Source organism: Cydia fagiglandana, chromosome 2 (assembly GCF_963556715.1).
Source record: "Cydia fagiglandana chromosome 2, ilCydFagi1.1, whole genome shotgun sequence".
Lineage (NCBI taxonomy): Eukaryota > Metazoa > Arthropoda > Insecta > Lepidoptera > Tortricidae > Cydia > Cydia fagiglandana.
Window position 1 is genome coordinate 19,520,652 of NC_085933.1, and position 17,327 is coordinate 19,537,978.

The 17,327-nt window shown below is 38.2% G+C and overlaps 3 protein-coding genes and 1 long non-coding RNA gene across 4 annotated transcripts in view; 3 read left to right on the plus strand and 1 right to left on the minus strand.

The window, feature by feature from the left end:
* Positions 1–17,327, plus strand: part of LOC134678142 (uncharacterized) — a 216,110-nt gene that overhangs the window by 160,081 nt on the left and 38,702 nt on the right. The gene's annotated exons all lie outside the window — the stretch shown is intronic.
* Positions 4,738–6,344, plus strand: LOC134679668 (uncharacterized). The gene is made up of 4 exons (XM_063538618.1): positions 4,738–4,994; positions 5,252–5,469; positions 5,556–5,645; positions 5,733–6,344. Exons 1-4 carry the CDS (start codon positions 4,853–4,855, stop codon positions 6,255–6,257), a joined length of 975 nt encoding a protein of 324 aa, XP_063394688.1. The 5' UTR covers positions 4,738–4,852; the 3' UTR covers positions 6,258–6,344.
* On the plus strand, positions 7,068–10,017 carry LOC134679669 (uncharacterized). Its single transcript, XR_010100374.1, has 3 exons — positions 7,068–7,197; positions 8,673–8,807; positions 9,953–10,017. It is a non-coding gene; the product is annotated as an uncharacterized LOC134679669 (long non-coding RNA).
* On the minus strand, positions 13,213–17,101 carry LOC134678048 (WD repeat-containing protein 48 homolog). Its single transcript, XM_063536495.1, has 4 exons — positions 15,464–17,101; positions 15,133–15,297; positions 14,235–14,390; positions 13,213–13,432 (listed from the first exon to the last, which is right to left on the minus strand). The coding sequence occupies exons 1-4, from the start codon at positions 16,976–16,978 to the stop codon at positions 13,337–13,339; spliced, it is 1,932 nt and encodes a 643-aa protein (XP_063392565.1). The 5' UTR covers positions 16,979–17,101; the 3' UTR covers positions 13,213–13,336.

Here is a 17,327-nt window from a genome sequence, read left to right on the forward strand (position 1 = left end):
ATATCTAAAATGAACAAAAACGCTTTTATTCTTTATTGTGGTTATCAAATCACAATTTTATCGTCACGCCCCAGCAGGGAACCAAGGGAAAGTTCAGATATTTAATTAAAATACATAAATACCTACTAAGATATGTGTTCCGCAATAATTGAAATATTTTATTATATTCTAATATATTTATTATTCATTAGCATTTCAATTATGTATATGTTTAACGAAGATATTGAAGCTTCAATTAATAGCTATTTCGTTCCGCTGTGTAGCGTTTATCGATATATAACATGATTAAAATCGACTTTTAACATCCCTAAAAGAACACACATACACGCTTTTACGCACACATACACAGCCTGGATGCATCAAAAAAGGCAACACTTGATTTGAAGTTCACCTTGTCAGCAGTATGGTTGTCCTTTTTTGACAAATGGCATTTTAAAAGAGCGAGGAGAGAGAAATGATACTAGTTGCTGCGCCGTCAAATAGAACAATAAACGTAGGGGCCTTGAACTTAAACATCATTAATTTAAACATTATACTGCTGGCAATCTGGCGTTTACTGTCAAAAATGTCAAATAAAAGTTACAACCGCCTTTCTCGGCGAGATAATAATAACAAATTTTAATCAAGAAAATAAATAAATACCATGTAAATATAAAAATGTAGAGTAGATGTATAAAAAGAGAATGTACTGTGTTAGTGTTTCAGTATTAAAGGTCTTGTTGGTGGCGTAAAAAAATAGATATTAGCTGGGGTTCTAAGGTCCACCACCTTGCATTTTGGAGACAAAGCAAACCGCTTGGAACAGGTGTTTCTGGGGGTGATCTGAGCCGATTAAGCCCGGTTGCCAAGAGGTTCCATCCAGCAGGTGGGCAGGGGAGGGGGGGGAAAAGTGGCTCCGGCGCGCCTCACTCTAAGCTATATATCTGCATACATCTAACAACTATATCAAGTTTGGTGTCTTTTTCGTGTAATTCGAGGATGAAAAATTCATTTCTGTGACTAAATTTTCACTCTTCCATACAAAAAAATCAAAAAATTAAAAATTCCAAAAAAAACTTTTCATGTTTTTTTTCGAAAATCCTCTACAAAATTAAAACTATGAGGATTTGCTCCAGAAAAAAAATACCTGTGAATAGCCCAGTTATCCTACTATATAGAATAGTAAACTAGTTAAACATTTTTTATTCATAACTCTGTTAAAAAAAATGTTTTGTGTCGCGCGGCGTACCTGCATTGTAAGAGCGGTATGCAGCGTTTAGGATTTTTAAGTATGTTTCGATGGTTTCTGATAAGTTGTGATAAGTTGTTATTCTTCTGGTTGTAAAAAATTACTTCTGGACGTGATATATATACAAATATAAATTAAATGTATAAATGTATGTTTTGACGACCGGTCTGGCCTAGTGGGTAGTGACCCTGCCTGCGAAGCCGATGGTCCTGGGTTCGAATCCCAGTAAGGGCATTTATTTGTATGATGATACAGATATTTGTTCCTGAGTCATGGGTGTTTTCTATGTATTTAAGTATTTGTATATTATATATATCGTTGTCTGCATGAGTACCCACAACACAAGCCTTCTTGAGCTTACTGTGGGACTTAGTCAATCTATGTAAGAATGTCCTATAATATTTATTTATTATTTTATTTTAAATATAGATGTTGGGAAAACTTTCGCCAATAGAGTTATTATAAATGTGATAAAATTAACAAAGCAGATGTTTGACAAAAATGCGGGTTAAAATACGAGTAAGATATATATTGTTCGCAATTGCCACTACATGCGCATGGGTCCGTGCATTTTAGTTTATTCTTAACGCAGTTGCACCTCCCTGCGCATTTTGTTTTACAGCGGCAACGAATAAGCTCTAAACAAGCAGCAGCCGCCGCAGGTAGGCTTGTACATATGGGCTCCCAATAACCATTTTGTTTGGACCAGCTCCAGTCAGCAGGACATGGTAGCTGTTGCTGAGGGGCTATAATCTGTCCCTAAACATAGCCTCCTTGGTAAACTGCACGGAGAATATGTTTAAGTAGGTAGCGCATCTTCCATTGGAGGCAGATTCTCGAACTGAAGATTTCTTTTTGTGAAAAGTACCTTTCGGCACTCTTTTACACTTGTACTTGTACTTGTACCTGATCCGAACACAGTAACACAATGCATAGTATCAAAATAATGTCTAAGAACCAATTCACATCTCGTAATTAAAATTCGTTCAGATTTAATATTGTAAGACTCTTACTTGTCATACAAGACAATAACAATTTTTTCCAAAATTGACTGCTCAATGTTGTTTTGTTTACCGTATTTAAATCCCTCCGGAACATTACAAGGACCACTAAAACCAGGCTTGTCTGATCCCTCATATTTCCCACTTTTCTGTATGCTGTATGTCTCACATGCACACTAAGGGCATCCGAAAAACAGAAAGTGAATGCACTAGAGATGTGGTGCTGGAGACGAATGCTGGGCATATCATGGACTGAGCATCAATTATTGAGGAGCTTGGCATTAAAGAGCGGTTGCTTTCTACGGGCAAAACTCGGTACTCAACTTCTTTCGACACGTGTCTCGTCGAGACGGAGCATCTACAGAACGTCTAGTTGTGCAAGAAAGAGTAGGAGGTGACAGGGCTAGAGGAAGATCTCTAATGAGATGGACTGACCAAACCAAATCAGTGTGTCGGTCACAGTAAGCGAATGCTTCCGGAAAGCAGCTCTGCGGGAGGAATGGCGACGTGTCGTTAAATGAGTCGCTCAAAAGTTTTCATAATGGCCACGACCACTCTATCAAGAGTGTAACGAAGAAGAAGTCCCTCCGTAACAGCAGGATATGCGCTTTAAGCTTGAAATACGCTTTTTTCCCTTTCCACACACAAAGAAACTGTGTTGTAATCTGAAAAGGCGTGGAAGAATGGCAAGACTACTATCCTTTCTGGTCCTGTAAAATAATCATATATCTATGAGTTACAAATAAAATCATATATTTAACGAAAGTTTGCAGCACGTGACCATTAGCCCAGTTGACCTGTCTCTTATTGCGGTGACATATTTATTTATTTTATTTACAATTAATGGAAGAACTACAAACGTTACCTTAAGAAAATGCAATAGCATGGCACGAGACGAACAGGTGATTCGTTCCTGGGCCAGTCCTCCATTAATTGTAAATAAAATAAATATGTCACCGCAGTATACGAGACAGCTCACCAGGGCAATTGGTCACGTGCTGCAAACTTTCTTTAAATATATGATTTTATTTGTAACGCATATATATAATTTATTTTACAGGACCAGAAAGGTCAGAAGTCTTGTCATTCTTCCACACCTTTTCAGGTTGCGACACTGTTTCTTTTTTGTATGGATAGGGAAAAAAGCGTATTTCAAGCTTGGAGCGCATATCCTGCCGTAACGGAGGGGTTTAAATACGGCAAACAAGGCAATATTGAGCAAGCATTGCCAATATTGATAAAAAATGTTATTGTCTTATATGGCAAGTAAGAGTCTTACAATAGTAAGTATGGACAGATTTGAATTACGAGGTGTGAATTGGCCCCTAGACGTTATTTTAACAAAATGCATAGTATTTTGTTACTGATTTTACGAGTAGATCAGGTACAAGTACGAGTGCAAAAGAGTGCCGAAAAGTACTTTTTACAAAAAGAAATCTTCAGTTCGAGAATCTGCCTCCAATGGAAGATGCGCTACCTACGTAAACATATTCTCCGTGCAGTTTACCAAGGAGGCTATGTTTAGGGACAGATTATAGCCCCTCAGCAACAGCTACCATGTCCTGCTGACTGGAGCTGGTCCAAACAAAATGGTTATTGGGAGCCCATATGTACAAGCCTACCTGCGGCGGCTGCTGCTTGTTTAGAGCTTATTCGTTGCCGCTGTAAAACAAAATGCGCAGGTAGGTGCAACTGCGTTAAGAATAAACTAAAATGCACGGACCCATGCGCATGTAGTGGCAATTGCGAACAGTATATATCTTACTCGTATTTTAACCCGCATTTTTGTCAAATATCTGCTTTGTTAATTTTATCACATTTATAATAACTCTATTGGCGAAAGTTTTCCCAACATCTATATTTATACATTTAATTTATATTTGTATATATATTACGTCCAGAAGTAATTTTCTACAACCAGAAGAATAACAACTTATCACAACTTATCAGAAACCATCGAAACATACTTAAAAATCCTAAACGCTGCATACCGCTCTTACAATGCAGGTACGCCGCGCGACACAAAACATTTTTTTTAACAGAGTTATGAAAAAAAAATGTTTAACAAGTTTACTATTCTATATAGTAGGATAACTGGGCTATTCACAGGTATTTTTTTTCTAGAGCAAATCCTCATAGTTTTAATTTAGTAGAGGATTTTCGAAAAAAAAAGTGAAAAGATTTTTTTGGAATTTTTAATTTCTCGATTTTTTTGTATGGAAGAGCGAAAATTTAGTCACAGAAATGAATTCTTCATCCTCGAATTACACGAAAAAGACACCAAACTTGATATAGTTGCTAGATGTATGCAGATATATAGCTTAGAGTGAGGCGCGCCGGAGCCACTTTTCCCCCCCCTCCCCTGCCCACCTGCTGGCTGGAACCTCTTGGCAACCGGGCTTAATCGGCTCAGATCACCCCCAGAAACACCTGTTCCAAGCGGTTTGCTTTGTCTCCAAAATGCAAGGTCCCCTTAGAAAACGGGACCTTAGAACAAGTACTATATCGTTACTTGTCGTAGTTAAGAAGTTAAGTGAAAGAAAGTTTGTATGAATGCCTAAATTTGTTCTGTGGCTTTTATTGTAGAGACAGAATTTCAGAGACAGAACATCCACTAGTGAGAATGTCATGTACTAAAACAATATTGGATTATTTCAACGAGGACTGTTGGAATCTTGTACTGGGCTATGTGCCTTTGCAGGATATTGTACGAACAGAACGTGCCAGCCGGCAATGGCAGAGGATGGTGCTTACTTACCTGTCACGTATGGAATATTTTATTTATTTAAGATACAAACAGTCGTTTACAAAAATATTTCTTAAATTAAGACCAAGTTTCCTTAGTGTATAAAACATGCAGTCTATAAAAAAATAATATTTAGTAAAATAGATATTCGATTCTTAATCATCTCCGCAATGTCGGCTTAAAATAAGTGATTTTAGAAACCTCCATTCAATTGTGTGGATATTTAATCAAATATTTCAAGATTTCAATAAACTTTAAAGTTATTGTCTTTCACAGATACTCGTATTTGTATAAAAATGGATTATAGCTTCCGGGATGATGAAGAGGTCACAGGCGTAGTACAGAATGTCCGTTGCGCCGTTCTAAGGAAACCTTATATGCCATCGTTTGAAAGTTGGGCATGTAAAATGGGATCATCAGTGGTGGCCGGTTACTGCTCTGAAAAAAGTTTTAATATCATTGGAGAGAACTGCCCTAATTTAGAAGGTGTTACCGTAAGTTTTATAACTGAACTACGTTTTCTGCTTTTATTTTGCTGCGAAATAAGCTGATTCTTAAGCATAAACTTCTTATATTGCAGTTTCTTAACCTCCCTGAAGAATTGTTATTGAACAATCGGTATCCAAACTTCCGATGCCTGCGGAAGCTTCGTTTTATAGATTGTTTGTCTGTAAGTAAAGCAAAGATTACAATTGACAAGAATTGGAAGACATCACTTATTACATAGCAATATTTTTGATATATATGTTTGTTACAGATGACAGACAACACTCTCAGCCAATACATAGCTAGCCCTGTTTTGGAGGAATTGTTATTATTCTTCAATAATCAAGTAACTGGTCAATGCTTCACAACCATTAGATCGCCAAATTTTAAATCCCTCGACTTCAAATATTGTAAAGCCTTGGCATGTCAGCTTCTGGCTGTGGCAAAGGACCATTTCAGCGAATTGACGAAGCTGGTTCTCGAGTGTATTAATGCCGTTAATATAGAAGGTGATTTTGGAGAAAAAGATGAACCATTCGACGACATAGTGTTAGTGCTAGAAAAGACGATGAAGTTAGAATACTTATCTACATGGGAATTCGGGAGGTACCTAGACAATTTCTTTGAGTCGGTCTACCGACTAAGATATTTGAAAGAGCTTCAGATAGACAGCTATGGAACAGACGAAAATATTGCGGAAGTGACGCGGCGCTGTCTACAGTTGCGGTTGTTGAAGTACCAAGCTTGTGAGAGTAAGTGTGATATTGATAGGTATCATGGGTTCAGTCAGATCTAGCGATTTCCCTAGTGCGCCATTCGTAAATCATTTCACGAAAGGTGTGCTCGCGTGAATATCGTACTAGATACAATGTGCAGTGCGCATTTAGTGTGCGGGTGGTTCAATTTTATTGCTGTAAGTTTGTTGCAGTTAGTTTTAAATAGGTGCCTACCAACCTAATTTCCTACATACACTGGGTAGTAAATAGCGTAAGGTTAACACTTAATCAAGATTTATTCTGGTAATCAAATTTGTCAGTATAAAAAGCGAGAAATTGAAATTTTGTATGTAGCCTACGTTTTTTGCTTCACTTTCTATAAGTCTGTATCTTTAGGTATTTAAATAAAAGTAAACAAACAATTTGTACATTTTCGGGTAGTTTTAAAATTTATTGGTTAACCGATCAATTACAAAACCGCCTGGATCGATCATCGAACGACCTGACTTTAACCTATAGTTCGTTTTTTTAGCATTAGAAAGAACTTGCAAGAAGGAAAGCGATCTTGATATGTCTTTTAATTGAAAAACGCTTTTTAAAAATATCTAAAACTATTATGAAAGCAGAAGAATATAAATGATCGTATTTGATTCATAATTGTTACATATTTGCCATAACTTATTTTTAAAATATGTTTTTCAATTAAAAGACACATTAAGATTGTTTACCTTATTGCTAAAAAAATAATGCTATAATGCTAAAAAAACGAACTATACATTATTTGACCGTGTAATGTTTTCATCTACCCTCAACTGGTCTAAGAAGCCATTTCAGGGTAGATTATGTGTACTTTTATTTAAAGATACAGACTATAATATGTTGCAGAGCTAAACAGGGCGCGGGCTGCGGGCGGCGTGCGTGCACGCAGGCGCGCGGCTCACGAATCTTCACGTGCCCCATAGCAAACACCTCACAGACAACGACGTGGAGGCCTGCATTCGGGCCTGTCTCAATCTTATGGTAATGTCTGGGTTATGTTATATTAGTAATTTATGTGGAATAATTAGTCAAACCCGTTATCGCTTCCGATGCAAAAGTGCTCATAATGCTCACGGCATGCACCTCTCCACATAAAACCGTACATATGTTACGATTACGACCGCCATTGCGGCATTGATCACACCGAGCCGCAGAGGGTACATGAGTAGTCGAGTAGGTACATGACATATACAGGGTGAAATTTAAATCACTGGCCATATTCATTCCCGGCACTAGGTTACACTTAAGGAATCTATTTAGCGAAAAAAAAGAGTACATTTTTTTTAAATTTTCATTTTTCAATTTTTAAATATTTTCCACGAGTCGTGGTCACCCTATTACCACAAATGTAAACAAACCTAATAGTAGGTTTTAACAACAACATCAGCAAAACCCTTATCTGACCTTCAATAAACCTTATAATCGTTGCAATAGGGTCCACCTAGTTAGTGTTGGCGATGGTAGGCAGGTTTATCAATTTCGAGGGTAGTCTAAACTAAACCATTCCGCGCTAGCGGTAAACATAACGGTAAGCATAAATGATTAGTCACTCGTCACTCGCCAACCTTAAAATAATAATCGCGCGCGTACTAAGGTTAAAAAAAATGTTTTCGAACCGGGAATATTACGAAGTGGTCCGGTGTTATTTATTAAGTGGTGAGTGTTTACGTGGTGCACAAAGATTATACGAAATGGAATCAGTTCCATGCCTTCGCAGACAAGGATTGAATCCAAGAGTACCATCTCGTGGGACTTTCGATAGTTGCGTAAGTTGATTCAATTTTTTAAATACGCCTGAATGCAAAGATTCCTGACCTAGTTTTTACTCATTGTTTTTAAGCCACGGACGTTTTGTTAATATCATTAGTCAGAATGTCAGAAATAACATTTTAGATTAAAAATGGGTTGCCTTTGTATTTTGACGGTTATTACTTATGTAGGTAAGCGTCTTCTTATCTCGCTGCAATAGGGTTCATAATTGGTGACGCGATTGCAAACAGCGGGAGAGGCGGGGTGTCAATGACCTTAACTGATAAGAGAGAAGCGGGTGTGGGTAGTTGTCAGTTCACCATAACGTACGAGGTTTTTGGGACAACTTGATGATGAGTTATTTCGAAAAAAAAGTACTGAGCGGTATAAAAAGAAAAAACACGTGTTTAATATTTTTTCGAGTTCTTTCGGGTGTTTCAATTTGGCCAGTGAATTAAATTTCACCCTGTATACTATACATTTTACTTTCCTCGTAGGTATTCGAAATGAAAAGTGAAACTCGGATGAAATTTAACCGTTTCTGACAAGATATTTTGGCGCTCAACGAAGTGATCTTTCATTTCTTGGTTAACAACCTAGGTACTGTTTCGAATGCTACATTTGGTTAAGTAAAGAAGGAGTTTCGCTGGGTGACAGCACAAAAGCCACCATCTGACATATATTGCATATATATACATATGTTGTAGGAGCTGAATGTGCAGTACTGTTCGTTAATAACGCGTGATGTTTTGCCGCGTGCAGCGGCCGCGCGGCGCGCCGTTTGCGCGCATCTCCCGCTGCGCCTGCTTTTGTCCGACTTTGACTTGCGCCGCCATGATCCTGTAAGACCAATCTCATTCCATTTGCATCAATTTAATTTACCTATTAATTGTACAGTTTAACTCGTGTAATTTTAGCCACCCGCCCGACATATCTAGAAGAGCATTGGCCGCCATTTTCAATACGGAATATCACGCAAAACTCTGCGTAGGGGGCGCCACTACCACTATCTATCACAATGTGGGGGCTAGCCTACCGCGAAACAAGAAAATCGAAATTTCGTTATCTAATCTCTCTATCACTCTTGCATATTCGAGCGATAAAGAGATACATAAATTTCTATTTTCGCGTTTCCCGGTAAGCCCTTATGTTAACAAACCGCCTTGATGCTTCAATGTCATATTTTGTCTGTGAAAACATGTCAAAAAACAGTTTAAGGCACAGTATGTATGAGTTACTCTATGGTTTGCTGGCTAGCTTAGTGCTGCACTCTGGCGGCAGAACATTGCAGTAATACCCCCTTATCGTTACGCTATTTCAGGACCAGTTCACATTGACAAAGCGCCGCGTATCGGCTCTTTTTACTTTAACTTTTAGTTCTCGTATTTGTGTCAAAAGATGGCAGTAAATATACTGACTACATAATTTACTTTGAGAATATTCCTCTAGTCTAAATTCTCTTTGCTTAAAATACTTCATTCACCTTGGGGCTCATTTGTTGTAGACGATGCGAGAACTCGCATGCGAATTTCATTACATTGCGGGTTTTGATCGGTCGGTTGAATTGGACGTAACCAACATTCCGCAATGTAACTAAAATCGCATGCGAGTTCGCGCGCCGTCTAAATCAGCCCTACCGAGTTAACCCCTCGAACGCGAGTGTCAAAAATTTGCTACTGAATTAATAACCATATTATTAATTTTATTACAGTCCAAATTGTCTGGGACGGATACAGGACAAGGCAGTTGAGGGGTTAAGTCAGGTGTATTCGGGTAGTTCCGAAAGTTTTCGACATTCGGAATTACCCGAATACACCTTACCTACTTAAGTCTTTGCTAATAGGCTCTCCGAAACTTGTTGCAAGAAAGACTAAAATAAAAAATAATAAATTAACCGTTAATTTAATGTTATTCGACTCTCAAGAGTAGAATATTTATTTAATAATAATATTTGACTATAAAATTGTTGTTGTTGTCCTCTTAACAGGAGAACCACGAGCTGATACCAACATTTGAAGAGCTTGATCTACCCTAGATTCCTTTTTCACAAAGGTTAGGTGCGTGATTAGACTTTTGTTGAGGACCCACTATAATAAAAACTTTGATGTAATGATTCAAGTGTGCTACGTTGGTCATTGTTTAGGTAATTATAAATCTACTTTTAAATACAATATTTGTGAAAAAAAAAACTGGTTTTATTAAGTCTCACCCTGCGGACGCTACGACCCTTACGTATGACATTCAAAGGGTTAAGGACCATTGAGTATACTGATGTCCGTAATTTACTTAAAAGCCTCTTCTTATTGTCTCAGATATCTTAAGAAATACTAACTGTACTTTACTGAAGTTTAAGCCCATAATTATAATGCCAATAAATTTACTTCAACAATATTTATTAATAATCTATATTCATGCTATACATTGAACCAAGCGAGTCATACATTAAAATACATAGAACAGATTTACATCAAGTCTTTCGCAGACAGAGTCTTTTAGCCAAGGCCAAGAAACAGCATATTTACATATATTGATCAACGTTCACAAAGCTTCTAAATAATATTTTTTATAACAAGGTTAATTTAGAAATTAAACCGTATAGTGATAGTAATAAAAATGATAATTCAGATACCAGATACACGGCGGTACATAGATATGTATTACATTACATATGACATAAAAATATTTTTATAGATACATTTTTTCATACAGGCTGTGATCAAAGCCGGAAACGATACCGGCATTAATTAAGATATTAATTGTTTTCTTGCACTGTTGTATTGGTGCGATCGATTGATAGGTATATGAATCTTAATGTGCCTCGATTTAATCTTTCGTATGTCTTGGAGACGCCTTGTCTGTACAAAACAGTCTGCCAATTTTTGTGGGGGAGTAGCACGTCAAATGTATGGCTATTTGTACGTGACGTATACAAATAGCCATGTCAGATAAACGTCAGTCCATACAAAAGTATGCACAATTGTGCAAGGTTTTCGGCAGAGGGGTCTTGAAAGTCGACTCCGGTTCTTAAATGCTCTAAAATTGTCCCGTGTCAAGGATATGGGACTTTTCAAGTTTCGAAAAGCTCTTAAGACCCCAGAAGAACTCAACGATTTCGCTACTAAATGCTATTTTGGAATCCTTTTCAGTACTCATAGCCATTCGGCTAACATGAATTATAAAGTTTACAAAAGTTTTTTTTATACTATAAAAGTCGCCTTTATTATCATTAGAATTATCGTTAAAGTTAATCCTTTCACGTTTCTTTGTCACGCTTTTACACTTTATACGTTGTGTTGTTGTTGTTGTAATCGCACAACGCATAAGCATTGCAATTCAGCGAGGTAATGCTGCCAGCGTCTACGGTACCCTGCTGAGGGGCGATTTTTTATTGTAGTTTAGGTTTTATTTTTATTAATTTAGTATAATTTTAGTTTATAAGTTTTTATACAACATTTATATTGATTCAATAAATCGTTGCTTACAATGACATATATTTATGTCCCCAAACCGAACACTACAAATTGTCGCCTGACATTGAAATTTTCTGTACATTCTCGGGTTCGTAAGTAACGTCATATATAATTGTCAATGTTTAATTTTTGGACCAGCAATGTAGGGTTAATTGGCCTGATGACACATTTTGAAATCCCTTTTAATATTGTCGGTACACTTGTATTGGTTCCGAAAAACACAATATTTCAGCTATACTCATAAGAGTTAACATAAATAATTGCATTTTTTATAGCTAGTCATTTTTTACTCAGGTCTACAGTCCCTTGAAGCTGTGTACATCAAAATCTAAGTTAACTTAAAAAAAAAATTCGTCCGTTTATGCCACAAAAAACTTGTATTTCAACCTCAAGGGAATCAAACATATAAGCTACTTCCCGTTGACGTAGAACTATGAAATTTGGCAAGTAATATATCGTCTTACACTACAAGTACAGGGAAAAATCTGAAAACTATGTACTTTAAAACACAAGTTTAATTTGTATGGAACGGTGGACGAGTCCGACTCGCACTTGTCCGTTTTTTGTAATATACCATTGGAATTGGTAGTCAGTGCTGTATGTCAAAAATAAAATCAATGTGACAAATCACAATATAAATACAAAAATGTAAATTAAATCTTTCAATTTAGTTTAGAAATCGTCATCTTGTTCACTGTCCGTGCCCCGTATATGGATCACGGCAAACCTCTATTACCTAGAAAGCCGTAAGGTTCACAATTCAGATTGGGACAGTAAACGTGTTAACCTCTTGGGGTTCAATGTCCTAATACTAGTACAAATTACCTCCAATTAAATTTAAATCTTAATGAAATGGAATAGAGTTTCTTTTATTTCGTTTCGTTCGATTTTAAAACAAAACAAATTCAACTCTATTTTCTAATACCGTTGATTCAAATTTGATTGCCAATTTTCCTTGTATGGTGGGCCGCTAGAGGTTAACATTCATCATAAAGTGTCAAGATCAGTCAAGTCGGGCCAGCGCTCTAGCAATGAGTAGGAACAGCATCGGGCTTTCTCTGTTAGCCCTTCATGATATGACAAACGGCCGTAATATCACAATAGCCACTACACGATTAACACTGCTGGCACAATCAATAGTTTTCTATGCATTACGAATATTAAAAATTGTAACTTCGTCAGCCATGCCAGTGTTTTTGAACCCTTAGCCAAATGCAAGGTACTTTTATATAGGTCATGCTGAGTAACTTATTGTTATAGGATCAACTCGAAATCGAGAAAAATGTATGATCTTCAATATAATCTGATATAATCATCGTCATCTGATTAGCCGAAATGTATGAAAGACGTTGTAGCCATACAAGGAAAACAACCAAAATTTGTCAGTCTAATTTGAATCTACAGTGTAAGAAACAGTGATCATATTTTGAAAATTTAAATTGAAAATACAATTAATGCAACTCTGTTCCTACTGAAAATGATTCAAATTTTATCGAACTAATAAGGACCGTGAGCCTTAGGAGGCCATAGTATATTATGTTATATTCATCTCGCAAACTATGGCGAAAAGTTGAACAGACACCTATGCGTATAAAGGCCTGTGCACACCGGCTGCGTGTGTGTGACGTGTACGTGTGCGTGCGGCGTTGTAGTATACAGATCGTTACGAGAGACGGCACACCGGTTGCGGGACGTGTGCAGCTGCAACATTTTAGCGCACGCGCACGTGCACGTCACGCACACGCAAGCCGGTGTGCACAGGCCTTAAGTGGTCGCCATGTCTCGAGCGTCAACGTCATTAATATACGTAAAAAACAACTGACGGTCAAATATTTGCAAGACCGCGGCTCATGTCGTTGCTTACATAAAATTAAATATCACTGGTCACCAAAGTCGCTGAATCATTGCTTCAAAACTCGGTAGTGCAGGGTGAATTCCACGTTAGATTTCCATATGAAGTGTCTCACTGTACGCAAGTCCATATTTGGATCCAGCACCTGTAATGAAACATGAATAGATTAATCATCATCATCATCTCACCCATAAGACGTCCACTGCTGAACATAGGCCTCCCCCTTAATGGGGGGTGAATGCCATAATCGCCACGCTTGGCAGGCGGGTTGGCGATCGCAGTCGAGTACACCGAATTTGAGGGACGCTGCTGCCCGTCCACCGGTGGTCTTGGACGTAGTTTAAAGACATACCCGGGTCAATATAATAGATTATTAATGTTTATCGAAATTTAAAATACTAAGTATGAATATTTATTTATTTATACACTATTGATATAAAATTTTGCTGCCAATTTTTTTGTATAGGTAATGTGGGGCGAGATGGCAGCTGTTTATCGATAAACGCCACTCGGAATGAGAGACTTTTTGTTCGTAAGGGAAATCGCGTGCGCGTGACCATTTCCATACTACAGTTTCTTTTGACTGGTTAGGCCCTCAGATCTACGTAGATCAACAGAGCAACGATTTTCCACACACATGATGTCATCATGTGGCCCTGAATTAATTCGTTACATGGGAAGAGAAAAGATAGAATAGATTATAGATACCGTCAACCGAGGTAAATAGGGATGGCTGGGGTGAATAGGGACAAAACATACAATGTGATTTTTCTGACGATTTCTTAAAAAAATACCCATTGAAAATAATAGTAGATTTTGTATGAAACAATTTGTGTCCTATTGAAAAATTGACAGCTAAATCACATTTTTAGTTTTGTATCTATTCACCCCAGCCATCCCTATTCACTCCGGTTGACGGTACTTAAAATGGTAAATAGTGTAAATACCTGGTCTGCGCAAAGCAACTCTACTCGATCCTGGGGCTCGGGCGCAGGCTCGGGCGCGGCGCGCGGGGAGCCGCCGTCGCCGCCGCCGACGATCTTTTCCACCACGTGCTCCGCTACTTTCCGGCATTGGATGAAGTCATTAGCTACCAATCGGTCCTGGAAAAATATGAACTTAGCCCTAGGTCACAGAATAAATAATAGTAAGTACTAGGTACAGAAGACTCACTCTAACAAAACGCGTCTGTTACGATCAGGACAGATATGTTCGCTTAGAGGCGACAGCGCCGCGCGGCTTAGGGCTAGCTACCAAAATTGGAAAATTGGTGTGGACTGGATGTACTTGTAGCTACATGTTGCAAAGCGACGAAATCGCGGAGTGAGCCACGCCTGCTTAGGTGGAAGTGGAAATGAAAGACCCAGATGCCAAGCGACCACAGAAAACTTGGTCTGTGCAAGCGGCACACAGAAACAAGACATACATGCTCTATTCTCTAATTCAGAATAAAAGAGCCTAATGGAATATAATAGTTATAGAAATATACACACACTGTTCAATATAAGTAATAATAATAGTAGTTATCAATATCTTTGATAGTACTGATAAGAAACATATTCTCATATTTCTCATCTGATATATCTTGTTTATGTAATGCCACAGTGTGCAGGGCCTTGTAAATGACTACCTTATATGTTCATATATTATGTCGTATAACTGCCACTAATCACTCTCAGATGTGGTTTGTACCAGTATGTACAATCAATGTCAGAAGTCAGGAGCATCTAACAGGGCAGTGTTTACATACAGTGAATTGTTGTATGCACATCAACATTTTAAGTTTTGCTTCTAAGCCATTCTAGGGTTTTAATGTTTAACCTCATATTTTTTTAAAAGTAATACCTTTTTCTGCCGGTCCTGCTTCGTCTGACAGCTGGCATGAGGCAGCAGGTAGAACGGCAGCTTGTTTAGCTTCGGAGCAGCCATCTCTATGGCTACATCCACCACCCACACCGGCACAGTCTCGTTTAGTAGGTTGCCTTCCGTCTCACCACCTGCATCACCAACCTGAGAAACCATCATCTTGATTCAATTTGTTAAGAATAATGTCTTTTTTAAATTGTCTACCATGAATAAACATGCATAGGTATTAAGGTAAACAAAACTCTTAATTCACTATTAAATTACTTATTATTTCTACAAAGAAAGTAATAATAAATAAACAAATCCTGACCTGCAGCCTGTAAAGTGTTCTGCCACCAACTTCACTAAATATTAAAGGCGTGTGCAGCGGCACACTGAAAAAATTGTTCCCGACCACTTTCTGTCCAGCGTCAGACACCCTGCTCTGATGATTCCAGTGCTCTAATAAAGCTTGCAATAGCAACGCACCAAAATTTACTTTCTGGTCCAATTCTGTTGTCAGTCCAGCCTCCTTTGCACTCACCCAAGCACTGAGGCAATCTGTCTCATCCTGTCCTAAATGAATAGTTAACATGCCAGTCTTCAAATCAACATTAAACCAGTTTGGGACATAAACCATTTTGAAACGTTTCTTCACTTCTTCTTCAAAATCGACTTCACCCAAATCTTCTAGCTTACACGCTTTTAAAACATCATACAGAGCCACATTGTTAGCCGTGTCTTTTGTTAATATGTGGCGTTTGTCATTTAATACTTTATAGTGTCTTATTGCTGGTCCACCAGGTATACTAGTGGTAGGCTGAGTCTGATATACATTGTTAGGGTTATAATTGTTCTGATTATACATGTCTGAGTTTATATTAGATAATGGCGGCAGCTTCCAGCATCGAATGTCAGATTCTGATGTAGACACCCAAACACCTTGCTGGTCAGCAGTAAAACACAATTTTAGAATGGGTGCAGTTTCTTCACAAACTATAATTGAATTATCAGGATTCCGCAGTTCCGTTATAATGACTAGTTTGTCTCGACCTCCTGAGATAATATGTGTGAAATTTTCAGTAGCCAGAAGTGCCCATACTGCTTCTGTATGAACTCTGATTGTAGACACGCACCTCTGTTGTCCTAATGACCATAATTTTATTGTACCGTCCGAGCTGCCCGATACACACTGCTGACCGTCTCTGCTCACAACCAGTGCCTTAACATTGTCTGAATGTCCCTTTAGCTTCATAAGCCTTGCACAGTTCCTTGGATCCCAAACTCGGAGCACTTTCTCAGTTGATCCGCTTACTAAGACTGTGCCAGGTGGATTCATAGCTAGACTGTATATAGATTCCTTATTACCGACGAGACTAGAGGTTGTTACTGTGTTGTTGCTTGCAGTTAAAGCTGTTAATGTATTCACATCCCAAAGGAATATAGCGCGGTCCAAGCCGGCGCTGGCTACTTGTTCTTTCTCTTTAGCGTAAGCTAGTGTGCGTACGTAATCTTTGTGAGTACGTAAAGTAGACATGCAAAATCCTTTCGGCGCGTTCCATACTTTGACTGTGGTGTCAGAAGATGCACTTATAAGGTTTTTGCCGCCGCAACACAAAACTATGTCGTTCACCCAGTCTGTGTGGTGTTCCATGCTTTGAATATATCTATCCTGCACTCCCGTAGCCGTGTTCCATACTCTAATAATTCCATCTCGGCCTGCGGAGTATAGCCTGCCTTGTACAGGGTCCAATTGCAACGAACTAACGCCATTTTTATGACGACGTTCTTCTTCGTCGCGGATTACGAAAGATACTTGAGTTTTCTTACGCATCGTCGAGGCCATTTTCCGACATTTTTATAATGTACTTTAGTTTATTGATAGTCGAAATTATAAGCGAAATTTCTACTTAGAAACCAGTTTACAATAATCGGCAGTGTTTGACAAGTCGTTGTTGTTCTCAATTACAAACATTCATACAATAGCGTCTTAACGGAATTGGTTGATTTTGAAGGGTCCAATCATGGTCCAATGAAAAACATTTTTGTAATTGAGAATAGTATAGGTGACGTTCATAAATGTTGCGTTCATGTTGAAAAATAAAACAATTTTGTCAAATTGTCAGTAACAGAAGGCCGTGCCCGGTCTGAGCGTCTACGCGAACCACGTTCGACGCGTTACCTCTCTGTCACAC